The sequence below is a fragment of the Physeter macrocephalus genome, chromosome 2 (genome assembly GCF_002837175.3).
Source record: "Physeter macrocephalus isolate SW-GA chromosome 2, ASM283717v5, whole genome shotgun sequence".
In the NCBI taxonomy this organism is placed as follows: Eukaryota; Metazoa; Chordata; class Mammalia; order Artiodactyla; family Physeteridae; genus Physeter; species Physeter macrocephalus.
Window position 1 is genome coordinate 131,715,488 of NC_041215.1, and position 13,536 is coordinate 131,729,023.

General features: G+C 37.9%; 1 protein-coding gene across 11 annotated transcripts in view; it reads left to right on the forward strand.

Annotated features, from left to right (window-relative positions):
- The window catches only part of DIS3L2 (DIS3 like 3'-5' exoribonuclease 2), a 398,793-nt gene that overhangs the window by 187,127 nt on the left and 198,130 nt on the right, over window positions 1-13,536 (forward strand). For all 11 annotated transcript variants that reach the window (XR_008619304.1, XR_008619302.1, XR_003677896.2 and 8 more), the window contains exon 9: window positions 5,272-5,445. Coding sequence is in view for 6 of the 11 variants with exons in the window: in XM_028482691.2 (XP_028338492.1) it covers window positions 5,272-5,445 (174 nt within the window). In the remaining 5 variants the exon portion in view is untranslated. The remainder of the gene's footprint in view (window positions 1-5,271; window positions 5,446-13,536) is intronic.

Sequence of the window (13,536 nt, forward strand, 5' to 3'; positions counted from 1 at the left end):
CTTTGATTTCTTCAGTGATCTCTTGGTTATTTAGTAACGTATTGTTTAGCCTCCCTGTGTTTGTGTTTTTTACGTTTTTTTTTTCCCCTGTAATTGATTTCTAATCTCATAGCATTGTGGCTGAAAAAGATGCTTGATATGATTTCAATTTTCTTAAATTTACCGAGGCTTGATTTGTGACCCAAGATGTGATCTATCCTGGAGAATGTTCCATATGCACTTGAGAAGAAAGTGTAATTTGCTGTTTTTAGATGGAATATCCTATAAGTATCAGTTAAATCTGTCTGGTCTGTTGTGTCATTTAAAGCTTGTGTTTCCTTATTAATTTTCTGTTTGGATGATCTGTCCATTGGTGTAAGTGAGGTGTTAAAGTCCCCCACTATTTTTGTGTTGCTTCCCTTGATCATTATGTAGTGTCCTTCCTTGTCTCTTGTAACATTCTTTATTTTAAAGTCTATTTTATCTGATATGAGTGTTGCTACTCCAGCTTTCTTTTGATTTCCATTTGCATAGAATATCTTTTTCCACCCCCTCGCTTTCAGTCTGTATGTGTCCCTAGGTCTGAAGTGGGTCTCTTGTAGACAGCATATATATGGGTCTTGTTTTTGTATCCATTCAGCGAGCCTGTGTCTTTTGGTTGGAGCGTTTAATCCATTCACGTTTAAGGTAATTACTGATATGTATGTTCCTATTACATTTTCTTAATTGTTATGGGTTTATTTTGTAGGTCCTTTTCTTCTCTTGTGTTTCCCACTTCGAGATGTTCCTTTAGCGTTTGTTGTAAAGCTGGTTTGGTGGTGCTGAATTCTCTTAGCTTTTGCTTGTCTGTAAAGCTTTTGATTTCTCCATCGAATCTGAATGAGGTCCTTGCCGGGTAGGGTAATCTTGGTTTAATGTGAATGCGTTTAATGTTGTCCCAGAGGTGTCTTAGGCTGTCTTCATTTCTTTTCATTCTTTTTTCTTTCTTCTGTTCTGTGGCAGTGAATTCCACCATTCTGTCTTCCAGGTCACTTATCCGTTCTTCTGCCTCAGTTATTCTGCTATTGGTTCCTTCTAGTGTATTTTTCATTTCAGTTATTGTATTGTTCATCTCTGTTTGTTTGTTCTTTAATTCTCCTAGGTGTGTGTTCTTTAATTCTTCTAGGTCTTTGTTAAACATTTCTTGCATCCTCTTGATCTTTGCCTCCATTCTTTTTCCGAGGTCCTGTATCATCATGTCTGTCATTATTATGAATTTTCTGGAAGGTTTCCTATCTCCACTTCATTTAGTTGTTTTTCTGGGGTTTTATCTTTTTTGTTCATCTGGTACATAGTCTTCTGCCTTTTCATTTTGTCTGTCTTTCTGTGAATGTGGTTTTTGTTCCACAGGCTGCAGAATTGTAGTACTTCTTGCTTCTGTTATCTGCCCTCTGGTGGATGAGGCCGTCTAAGAGGCTTGTGCAAGCTTCCTGATGGGAGGGAGTGGTGGTGGGTCTTCTCTCAACATTCTTATTCAGCATCACATTGGAACAACTGCTAGTGTTGGTGGGTCTCCTGCAGAGGCAGGAGGTAGCTGTGGCTCACCGTGGGGACAAGGACACTGGAAGCCGGAGTTTTATTTTTGTTTATTTATTTTGTTGCCGTCTTAGCCTGGCAGCTGCAATAGATTCAGAATAATTTTTTGATACACATAGGAAGTCACTGAGTTTCCATCTTAGCCTGGAATCAAGACTTTAGAGGTTGAGCATGTAATTCTTTTGTTGCCACCCTCTTTTCAGGCTCTCCAGGTCTCTCACTGTTTCTGTAAGCTCTTTGGTATCTTTCCAATAAATTTCTTTTCCATCTGGAGGTAGTTTCTCATGCTTAACAGCCAAGAACCCAGACAAACGCATTAGTATTAGGAGATGGATGTAGAGAATAGAACCTCAGGAACCTGTGAGAATAATTAATTGTTTAGATGGGCTGGAGGTAACTCAGATCCCATTAATTTTCAAAATATTAATTTCCAAAATGTCCTTCAAACTTCAGAGGTGACAACAAGTTCCCCAGATCCTCAACAGGAACTGCATTCTAGTGAACACAGGTCATAATGTTGTCATTTTGAAAATTAATGAGACCTGAGTCTTTAACTGTCTAGATTCTTGGTTGCAAACAGGAGAAACCAACGGTGGTTGGAAAAGGAATTTATTAGAAGGATACTGAACGGCTCATAGAAACAGTAAGAGTCTTGAAAGTCCTGAGAAAGTTATGGGTAGGAACAAAGGCCAGTCTGGAAAGCCAAGAACAAGAAGTTCAACCGTAGTCTTTTATCAGGATTAGTTTGGCCACAGTGGCAACGGTTCTTTAACAATTCAACCACTGCTCTTGCAGGACACCATTGCCATTGGGTACTGCTACCACCACTGCTTTCAGTGGGAACCACTCTAGCTGCCGTGAGTTCTAAGCACCTCTTTATGTTTGTGTCATTCTCTTCACATTCAAAGTCTTGAACTGAAGCAGAGTCTAAGTCATACAGTGTGCTGGCTTTCACACTAGTTTCACAGTGTACTAGTTTTCCTACAGTTAGAGGAGTCTTCTATAAAGAGGTGCCAGGCATTAAGTAGGAGGCTTCTGTAATGGGAATTGTAGTCCTTTGGTCCACTTACATTCAGTGTGGAAGTCTTCTTTTCTGATTTGTATGCCTTTTCTTCCTTTTTCTTGCTTTATGGTTCTCACTAGGACTTCCAATACCATGTTTAATACTGTTGGTGAGAGTGAACACCCTTGTCTTCCTGATCTGGAGGAGAGCATTTAGTCTTTGACTATTAAGTTGAGGACCTTCCTGTTCATTACTCATTTGCTGAGTGTTTTGATCATGAATAGATGTTGAATTTTATTAAATGCTTTTTTGCTTCTATTGAGATAATTGTATGTGTTTTTTCATTGTTTGCTAATTGATGAATTAAATTGATTAATTTTTGAATGTCAGACAGATCTTGAATTAGTTGGTCTTGAATGTTGTATTATATATTGCTGAATTCTATTTGCTAATATTTCATAAGAATTTTAAGTCTGTTTTTCATGAGGGATATTGATCTCATGAATCTTTTGTCTGATTTTGGTATCAGGGTAATGCTGGCTTCATAAAACTAGTTAGGAAGTGTTCTGTCCTATTCTGCATTCTGAAAGAGTTTCTATGGAATTAGTATTAATTCTTCCTTGAAGACTTAGTAGCATTCTCCAGTGAAACCATCTGGGCCTGGATTTTTCTTTGTGGGAACATTTTAAACTGTGAATTCAGTTTCTTTAGTAGATAAAGGAATATTTAGGTATTGGTATCTGCTTGAGGAGTCTTAGGCAGTGTGTGTCTTTCAAGGAGTTTACCCATTTCATCCAAGGTGTTAAATTTGTTGGCCTAAAGTCGTTCATAATTCCCTTATTATTCTTTTAATACTCATAAGATCTGTAAAAATGTTCTCTCATTCCTGATATTGGTAACTTCTTCCTTATTTTTCTTGATCAGTGTCACCAGAAGCTTACCTATTTTATTACCTTTTCAAAGAATCAGCTTTTGATTTTATTGGTTTTCTTTATTGTTTCTTCATTTTCTATTCATTGATTCTTATTTCTTTATTATTTCCTTCCTTTTGCTTACCTGGGATCTAATTTGCTTTTCTTTTTTCAGTTTTTTAAGGTAGAAGTTTAGGTCACTGACACACTTCTTCTTTTCTAATATGAGCATTTAATGCTGTAAATTTCCTTCAAAGCACTACTTTAGCTGCTTCTCACAAACATTGATATGTTGTGTTTTATTCAGGTCAAAATATTTTCTACTTCTCTTTTCACTTCTTCTTTAATCCATTGGTTGTTTAATTTTCATATATTTGTGGATCTTCCAGATAGCTTTCTGTTATTTTTTTCCCATGTATTTTTGCTATCTTTGGCTTTTTGATGCGCTTTTTGGGAGATCACCACCTACGTTTGAGGAGAAGGCACTGGTCTGAGCCACCATTGTATGTGAAATGCCTACAAGCCACTTGGAGCCCACAGGTTAACCCATAGGCTGCCTTGAGCCTGTGCTGGTGAGCAGGTGTATGTGTTGACAGTGGGCTGGTCTCTCTTGGCTGGCATATGAGAAATGGGGCCAGCCGTTCTGCCACCACTGCCATGTTCCAGTAGTGAGGCTGAAAATGGGAATTTGTTAAAAGTCTGCATGTAAGGCTACCACATCCCCAGTCCCACTCCACCACTGTGTACCTAAGAACTCCAGTAGCCAGGCATCTACCCTTATGTAGGGAACAGAATCTTCTTCAAAGAAATTGAATGGCCCCAGAGAAGACCCTAATGCCAGAGCTAAACTCCTTGTAGGAATTACTGAGGGTGGATTCCTGGATCACGCTGGTGGATGAGTAGACCTATGCAATGGAGGAGGTAGCCTTCTCTGGTCTCCCCAGCACCCTCAACAAAGGCGGCTGTTTTGAGACTTATGTCACGTTTGCTTATTGACTATCTATATTCAGCACTTAACTTTAGACTTGTGGTCTGTATGTGGCATGCCAATACTTAGAAGAATCGAGAATTAGCAATTTTGATATATGTGTAGATGTCCCACAGATAAAAGAGTGAGATCAGCCCTCTAAAAGATGGAATCCTACTCATAGCAGCAAGACTGTCCTATTAAATGCACTCTTACTTTTAATGGACCAGTACCTTAAAATGCGAATGAATGGTTGTTTGCTGAGTGACTGGATTAAAGATAATTTAAATTTTCTTCTTGGTATATTTCTTTCTTTTCTAACTTCTCTAGAGTGAACATATATTACTTTTGTGTTCAGATAAAATATTTTAAAACATTAAGGGAAAAATTAGTAGAATTGTGAAATAAATAAAAACATGAGATCTAATCTGGTAAGCATGATGTAAGGTATAAGCACTGTGAAACTAATAATTTAACAGCAAACTGGGTTGATCAGAATTGTCTCTAAAGGTGTTTACAAGAGAAATAATTGACAAAAGCTTTTAATTCTCCATGAAGAACAACTGCCAGAGTCCTAAGAAGGGCTGTCTGGCCCTACTCCCTGGGTCAGAATTCCTGAGGAAAGGTAAAATTATACTGTAGTCATGGCGTTAACAGGACAAGTGTATCCTCATCTCTTCTGCTTGGCCCCCACGTTCACTGGTGATGGTGTTCCTTCTGGGGGAGGGGCAGGAGGTCTCGAAGACTTTCCTACTACCCTCACTTTTAGAGAGGAAATGGGTCGCCTATGTTTCATTACTCACTGACACACTTATTCCTCTCTGTCCTGTCCACAGGCAGCTGGCTAAGAGTCTTGGGCAGGCTGGTGAAATCGAGCCTGAAACAGAAGGGATACTAACAGAGTATGGAGTGGATTTCTCTGATTTCTCTTCAGAAGTTTTAGAATGTCTCCCTCAGGGCCTGCCTTGGACAATTCCACCAGAGGAATTCAGCAAGAGAAGAGATTTAAGGTAAATATCTGAAACTCTTTAAGAACATGATGTTTCTTGTATGAGTGTGTTTTGTGTTTGGTAACTGCAATCACTGTTGCTTTTGTTGTGGTCGTCCATTTACAATGCTTGGTGTCAGTTTATTTATCTCTTGTAAAAATAAAATACAGTGTGTGTGTGTGTGTGTGTGTGTGTGCGTGTGTGTGTGTGTGTGTGAAAAAAAAGGTAACTATATGAGGTGATGGATGTAAAAGTATCCTTCTTCTGGTAATCATTTCAAAAACTAAATGTGTCAAATTGGGCTTCCCTGGTGGCGCAGTGGTTGAGAGTCCGCCTGCAGATGCAGGGGACACGGGTTTGTGCCCCGGTCCGGGAAGATCCCACATGCCGCGGAGCGGCTGGCCCCGTGAGCCATGGCTGCTGAGCCTGCGTGTCTGGAGCCTGTGTTCCGCAATGGGAGAGGCCACAACAGCGAGAGGCCCGCGTACTGCAAAAAAAAAAAAAAAAAAAAAGTGTCAAATCAAAAAAAAAAAAGAACATCATGTTTCTGTCTTTCTGCCTTCTAACTTAACTCTCCTAGGAGCTGGCCTCAGGTATTCCCATCTTTCCACCAACATTCAAGTTCCGTACAATTGGGAATTAAGTGCTCTGTACCGGAGGTTGGCCAATGATGGCCTCCAAGCTAAATCTAGCCCACTGACTGTTTATGTACAGCCCGTGAGCTAAGACTGGTTTTCATATTCTTAAATGGTTGAAAAGAAACAATAATTTTTCATGAAAATATATAAAATTCAAATTTCAGCATTCATGAAGTTGCTTTGGAACACAGCCATGCTTATTTGGTTATATATTGTCTATGGCTATTTTTTTGCACTGCAAGAGCAGAGTTGAATAGTTGCAACAGAGGCCATATGGTCTGCAAAGCCTAAGATATTTGCTCTCTGGCCCTTTATAGAAGAAGTGTGCTGACTTTTCTTCTAGACCATGCTATTATAATTTCAAAAGGTGTAGTTGCCACCTTCTTTTCTCATTGCTATGCCCCATAGGTCTGGTCAAATAAAGGCAGTGTTATCTGGTTAGAAATGCCTTCCTTTAAATGGGCCTCTTCAGGCACAGAGCAAAGGATTCAAGACTTCTGTGCTTGGAGCTTCATTTTAAAGCTTTACTTTTAGGTCTGGAATTTGTTGGAAAGTACTTTTGTGGTATTTTTTTAACAGCATCTTCTTTGAAGATGTTTCTTCATTGTGGGATGTTAGTTCTTTTCTGATATTTCTCTTCAGAATTTGGTTTCAGTACTGGCATTAATTTGGGATGCCACATGGAGATATTTAGAACCAAGAAACTTTTCATACAACCCACTGAGGCTGTGGAAGGTTTTTTGCGAAGGTCATCCCGTGTCAGAGTCTTTTCCGCCACACTTGCTCACTTCATGCAGCTGAACTTATGATACCTTAAGCTCTTGGTGCCCGTTACTCCACCTAGTTTGAGAATCCTCCTTTCCGGCTCCCTCTTGCTTTTGTATCTTTTAGGAATGTACTTCTTTTCTTTTCTTGCCCTGGGTAGGCAAGGAAAAGGAATTGACCCTTCCCTTTCCTGCTTGTTAGTAACTCTAACACGTAATAACACACGTTATATTTGAAGTCAGTTAACTCAAGTTGCCTTCCTGGCTTGCAGCAGTAACCACTGTTCAGAGAACTCCTGGTCAGTCATCTTGTCAGGGTTTTGAGATCTTAGGTCCATAATCTTACTCTCTCTGAACCTTCATTTTCTTATATATAAATTGAGGGACTTGTTTTCTGATATCTTTTCCTAAATCTAGGAATCTATTTAAAAATTTTTAATAAGAAAAGAAAGTTAGGGCTTCCCTGGTGGCGCAGTGGTTGAGAGTCCGCCTGCCGGTGCAGGGGACACGGGTTCGTGCCCCGGTCCGGGAGGATCCCGCGTGCCGCGGAGCGGCTGGGCCCGTGAGCCATGGCCGCTGAGCCTGCGCGTCCGGGGCCTGTGCTCCGCGGCGGGAGAGCCCGCAGCAGTGAGAGGCACGCGTACCGCAGAAAAAAAAAAAAAAAAAAAAAAAGAAAGTTAGAATGGATGGCTGAATTTTATTGTTTGAAGTGTAAGTTAGTATAGCTATTCTGCAGCAGGTATTAACATTTTAAACCTACTTACCCTTTCACCTAAAAACTCTATTTCCAGGAGTCCATCCTCCTCAAAGAAGTGTTTTAGGATGTACGTAAAGAATGTTCGTTGCTGCTTTATTATAAAAGTGACACTGCCGATGTCCATCATTAAAGGAATGGGTAAATAACCTATGTCATATCAATAAAATAACATTCCCTGCAGCTGCAAAAAAGGAACCATTTCCACGTGGACTTCCTAAAAGGATGGCCATCATATTATTGCGAAGTGAAAGAAGCAAGTTTCAGAACAGTATAATATGAGCCTAGTTTTTTGTAAAGTCAAATAATATAAAAGCGATATAAATGTGTATGTACGTACATATACATGTACACATAAAAGTATATTTGCAGAAAAAAAAGTTCTGGAAGGAAATGCATTGAACTGCCGACAGTGATTATCGTGCGTGGACTTCAGTGAAGTGCCTATCACTTCAGTGATAGGGAGGCAATATTTTACGTTTCATTATATAAATTACTCTGTTATTCAAATTGTTTAAAAAAAAACTTCTATAACTTTAAAAAATTATAAATGGAAATATCCGAAGAGAGAGGTGCTCAATCTTTCCTAGCCTGACTCCTAGCCTGCAGATGAATAATAATAAGGCATGCCAATAGTCCTAGAAGCCAGCATCGCTCAGTTCCCCTCTCATGGCCCCGCCTTGCCTTTTTCTTTGGCCCCCATTGCCTTCTGAGTTAGACCACAGACTAGGAGGTCTTGCTCTGCAGAAGTCTTCTGTTAAAATATACCTATGTGTCCTGCAAGAGGATCCAAAGATACAGGGAGCTTGTGGGATGCTCTCTGCTATTAGCACAGTAACAGGGATTTTTTTTATTTTTAATCACTTTAACTTCCAGAAACTTTTTACCTGCCCATTATCCTCTAGAATTATTTTTCTAAAATTCAAATCTTATTCTTTTTTTCTTTTTTCTTTCTTTTTTTTTTTTACTCCTTTGGCTTAAAATCTTTCAACTGCTTCCTGATGCCTAAAGTAGTAATCTCTAAACTTTGTTGAACATGCGAACATGCATTCCGTGTAACATATGTGCCTTTATTTTAAAATTACAAGTGTACGTACTACTTTACTAATTTATTATCTATGCTATTAACATACATAAAAGTGGAAAAATGAGAAAGAAATAAATTTTAATGTATTTTTATTTTACTTTAAAAAGGTATAGAAAACTGTTCATATTGTTAATCCTACTTTTGGTGAAAGCAATGTGATTGAATATTCTTTATTTTTTTATTTTGCTTTAACAACTTGCAGTATGGAAATACAGAGGTCCGGTTGTAAGTTTTGTATATTTTGATACTTAGTTTTGGTTTTAATGGTTATCATAACTGAAAAAAGATATCTTATATCTTAGGAAGAAGTGAGCTCAGCTTACTAAATCATAATAATTATTTTTTAACCCTGTTCACTGATTATATTCAGATTCATTTTGAAATCCAGCTAATAAACTTCCATCTTTCATGACGTCAGTCAGTTCTTGTGGACTAATTGAAAGGTGCTGCATTTTGAGATTTTTAAAAATGATTTCATAATCTTCGATTATTCTTCAGTTGGCATCTTTAAAAACTGGTTATAAAATTCTGATAGAAAATTTAAGTGTATAGATATGAGCAGTTTTGTAGTTTATAAGATTAGGTCATTTTAGGTCCCCAAATTGTATAACAATGGAAACATTTCAAAGCATCCATTTTGAGAATTTTATATTAAAAACTTGAGTTTCTTGTTTTATTTTGCTTTCAAAAAGCAATAAATTTTTTTTCTTTTTTTATCATCTTCTATATCATTAATTTATATCATACTGTATACAGCAATTTGACACCTTCATTTAACACCAACCTCTATAACAAGACTCTATCTAAGATATAGTCCAAAAGCAATAGCAAATAGTTTACAGAAGTGATTGAATGTAATGTGTTTTTTTTTTAACATCTTTATTGGAGTATAACTGTTTTACAATAGTGTGTTAGTTTCTCCTTTACAACAAAGTGAATCAGTTATACATATACATATGTTCCCATATCTCTTCCCTCTTGCGTCTCCCTCCCTCCCACCCTCCCTATCCCACCCCTCTCGGTGGTCACAAAGCACAGAGGTGATCTCCCTGTGTTATGCGGCAGCTTCCCACTAGCTATCTAATTTACATTTGGTAGTGTATATATGTCCCTGCCACTCTCTCACTTCATCACAGCTTACTTAATTGTTGTTAAAACATCACTTTTACCTTGAAGGGACAGATTGGGGTGTTTATTTTTTTCTAAGTATCTGCTATGGACCATATGATTGACAGTCATTGTTTTGAAATCATAGTGTGGCTGATGAATTCATGTTAGGAGCACAAGAAATGTCAACTTTGCTATTTTCGTGGTATTACTATTATTAGTTCAATATTATCTTCAATCTGTGGATCTTTGCAATAATCTTTATTAGCCACTTGACTATTTTGTAAGGATTAATTTAGCTAAAACTAGATAATTTTCATAAATCCATGATACTGGACATGCCTAAATACCTATTGTTCACAGTTGGCTGAAAGTATAGGAACCAACAGAAGTGCCAGTATCATTCATTGCCTTTTGTGTTCTGGAACACCGACTCTCTTCTCACTTGAGGTACACCTCACTTACCACCTGATCGACACACCTTGTGAGGGTGCCAGGGTTAATTCATGTATTTATGTAGTCACGGTTAATTTCCTTTTACAATGAAAACTAGAGAAGTACTTAGTATGCTGAAGTGTTTGGATCTGATTACCTTTTCCTTCTCTTTGACTGGTCTTTTAATAGATTTATTTCATTTTTCAATCAACAAATTTATGGAACACCATCCATGGGCAGTAGAAATTCACCAATGGACAAAAATGGATGTGGTCTCTGTTCTTGTGGAACGCTCAGTCTTGTAGCAGAGGAGCATGCATCAAATGTTTTAAGCAGTAGTAAAATATGGAATTGTAATGGGGGAGAGAGATGCTTGGTACAAGAGTTTGTAGTACTGTGATTTCTTCTGCTCAGAGGTCCAGTGCCTTCAAAGAGGTTTTATCAATATTAATTTTTCTAGGAATGTCAAAAGAACTAAAAATGAGTCCTAACACACACTAAAAAAACATATGCTATGAATAAATAATATGTATTCTGGAAACTCCTAAATAAAACGTTTTTCCTTTTCCTCCCTTCTCTCCTGTGTACATTTATTTACATATATTATTTATATATCTCTCTATATAATATATATGTGTGTATATAATGTATGCCAAGTGCTCAGTTAGTCACTGGAAATACAAAGACAAGTAAGGCCTAGCCCTTGTTCTTCATGACTTTACTGTTCCTCGGGGAGGCAGATTTATACTCAGATAAATTACAGCAGAGGATGGCAAGCGCTGTAACATTCATATGAACAAACTGCCAGCGTCATTGGTGCTTGAGCTGAGATCTGAGAAATGAGCAGGCATAGGGGGAACTAGAGTGACTGAAGTAGTTCTCAGTTTAGCGATAGGCTGTGGCTGCAGAAAGGGTGGTATGTTCCCCTAAGACTCCCAAATCCTGCTGTAACAGGGCTCTCACAACTCCTATGGTTTTGATAGCTTCTTGACCCCCTCTGCTGGGCCACCCTGCCGTGGAGCCTACAGTGTTACCCTGGCTCTAGCTACATAAGGACTTCTACATAACCGTTTAGGTTTGGTATTTGAACGATTATATTTGGAACACAAAAGTTCCATCAATCTTTAAACCTCATAATCCAATTATGTCAGTAAAATTCCAGTTTTTTAGTCCAGTGGAATTGGGGTAATATTTTGCAAACTGAAGTTGAGAGAAATAGTGTTTATTTTGAAAAGAAAAATGGTTGGTTAGCAATTTTCAAGAAGTAAGGCTAGCGTGAACTCCTAGGGGCAACAATCTGGCCCTTCTGATTGGGAGCACTGTTTTTCTGGACCTTCGGCTCCAGTCTCTGGAGAGTTGCTGCTTGCATGGCCTAACCTGCAGCTCTCCTTAGCAGGGCATCTGAGGTTTAAAAAAAAAAATAAAAAAAAAAGTGCAGCGCCAATACTGCAAGCCTTTGGGGTTCAGGAAGAGAATATATCCAAGGAAACTGCTTAAAGGGGGTTGCACCAGAAGTCTAAGAAACCCCAAGGTTATTTCTGAGACTGGCTCCAATTATTTTCAATTTCATTCATATTGTTTTGTTTCCTTTGTTACTAAACTGGAAACAAAGCTTAAAAGCTCAATTAAAGTGGAAAATGAAAACCTAAATTATTAGAGGGGGAAAATACCACCCTAAACTGATTTTTATATTTTAGTAGTATTGTGGAAGTTTGGATCATGTCACTTTTCAGTACAACTATGAGCTTCCTTGAAGGGGAGGCGGAGGCGGTTCCTATAGTTTTTCACAGGAGAACTTCTAGATATCTATTTCTTTACTATTCCCTCAATAAAAAGGAAGCCCAGTGACCTCCACCGGACCATTACAAATGTGAAACTTGGCATATAAAATTGCTTGCTCTAAATTTTCCAATTGCTTACTTTTTTTTTCCATTTAATGTCGTTCTGCCAACTAGTGATTTTATTATTATAAACAGGACATTGTATTCACTTTTAAGAAGAAATATGAAGCTGGAGGTAAAATTACAAACTGCAGCTTCTCGGCTGCCAAAACAGAAAACAATGAGCTAAAAATACTGAGCACAGAAAGGGTGCTGTGGTGAGAAATACTGAAATATCTTCAAGATTGAACTGTTCTAGATAGACAGAAATTTCTTCTCACTCCAGGTAAAACCAACCTTGAAATAGCAACTTGAAAGGAGAGATATATAATACTAACCTCTTTCAGGTCAACCCTTTTGTGGGAAAGCTTTCAAACGTAACTAACATTAAATGACTAATCTTGCTGTTTATGAGGAAGTCCAATCTGATTAAATTGCCATTTAGAAAAGGTTCCTCTGGTGAGGGAGTGTGGCAACATAGAAAGAGCACTAGAAGTTAGGGACTAGCTGGGTGACCTTGGGCAAATCAGTTAAATTTGGGGAGATGGAGAGAGAGAGCAGTTTCATCTTTTATAAATGGATTATTTGACCAAGTTAGGATTTTCCACAAGGTGTTGGTAGGTCACAAGTTCTTTGGGATTTTAGTATGTACCGTGGAGGAAAAAGATTCTGTGGCCACCCATTTTTGGAAAACAGTGGGTTAATAGATTTCTTACAACATTTTTTTGTGGATCATCTCACGGAACTAGTGTTCCTTAGAATACACTTTGAAATTGCTAAACTAAATATTTCAAAATGTATTAGCTCTATTGGTGTACAACTGTGTTTGAGATGTCCTTTTCTGAATTATTCAGAGCAAACTTCTTGGATTTGAAAGCCAATGGTATTCCATTGGTAACTATCTTCCACATTTATCTGACAAATATAGACGGTGCCTCACTGTGGGCAACAGAGGAAATTCAAGGACTGTGCTTTCAATCTCAGCTCTTCCATTGTCAAGGGAATCCCTTCTTTCCTTGCCTGGTGGGAAGCAAGATTAAATTGTTCTGCATTAAATGGGGGAAGTTGTCATTGTCATTTGAAACTACTGGCAACGTTATTCCCTTCATGTAAATCCCAACTCACTGTTTATGAAAATACAAGAACCTCATAGATAATAACAAAGATTAATGGGTCCTAAAGTAGACCACTTGTGGATATTCTTAATTGTAAGTACTTGAGTCGTTTGTCAACATAAAATTTATATTGATAAATAGCAGTAAATCTTAGAGAACACAGATGGTCAAGGATCAGTAGATTTTATCTGAACATGTGGAAAAATGACTATTGACAGAGGAGACAGTATTTGAACTTATACTCAGAAATAATTTTATAGCATTGTGGAACTATGAATGCACAGGAAAGATGATTAATTTCTATACATTCTAAATACATAAAATATGTTGGA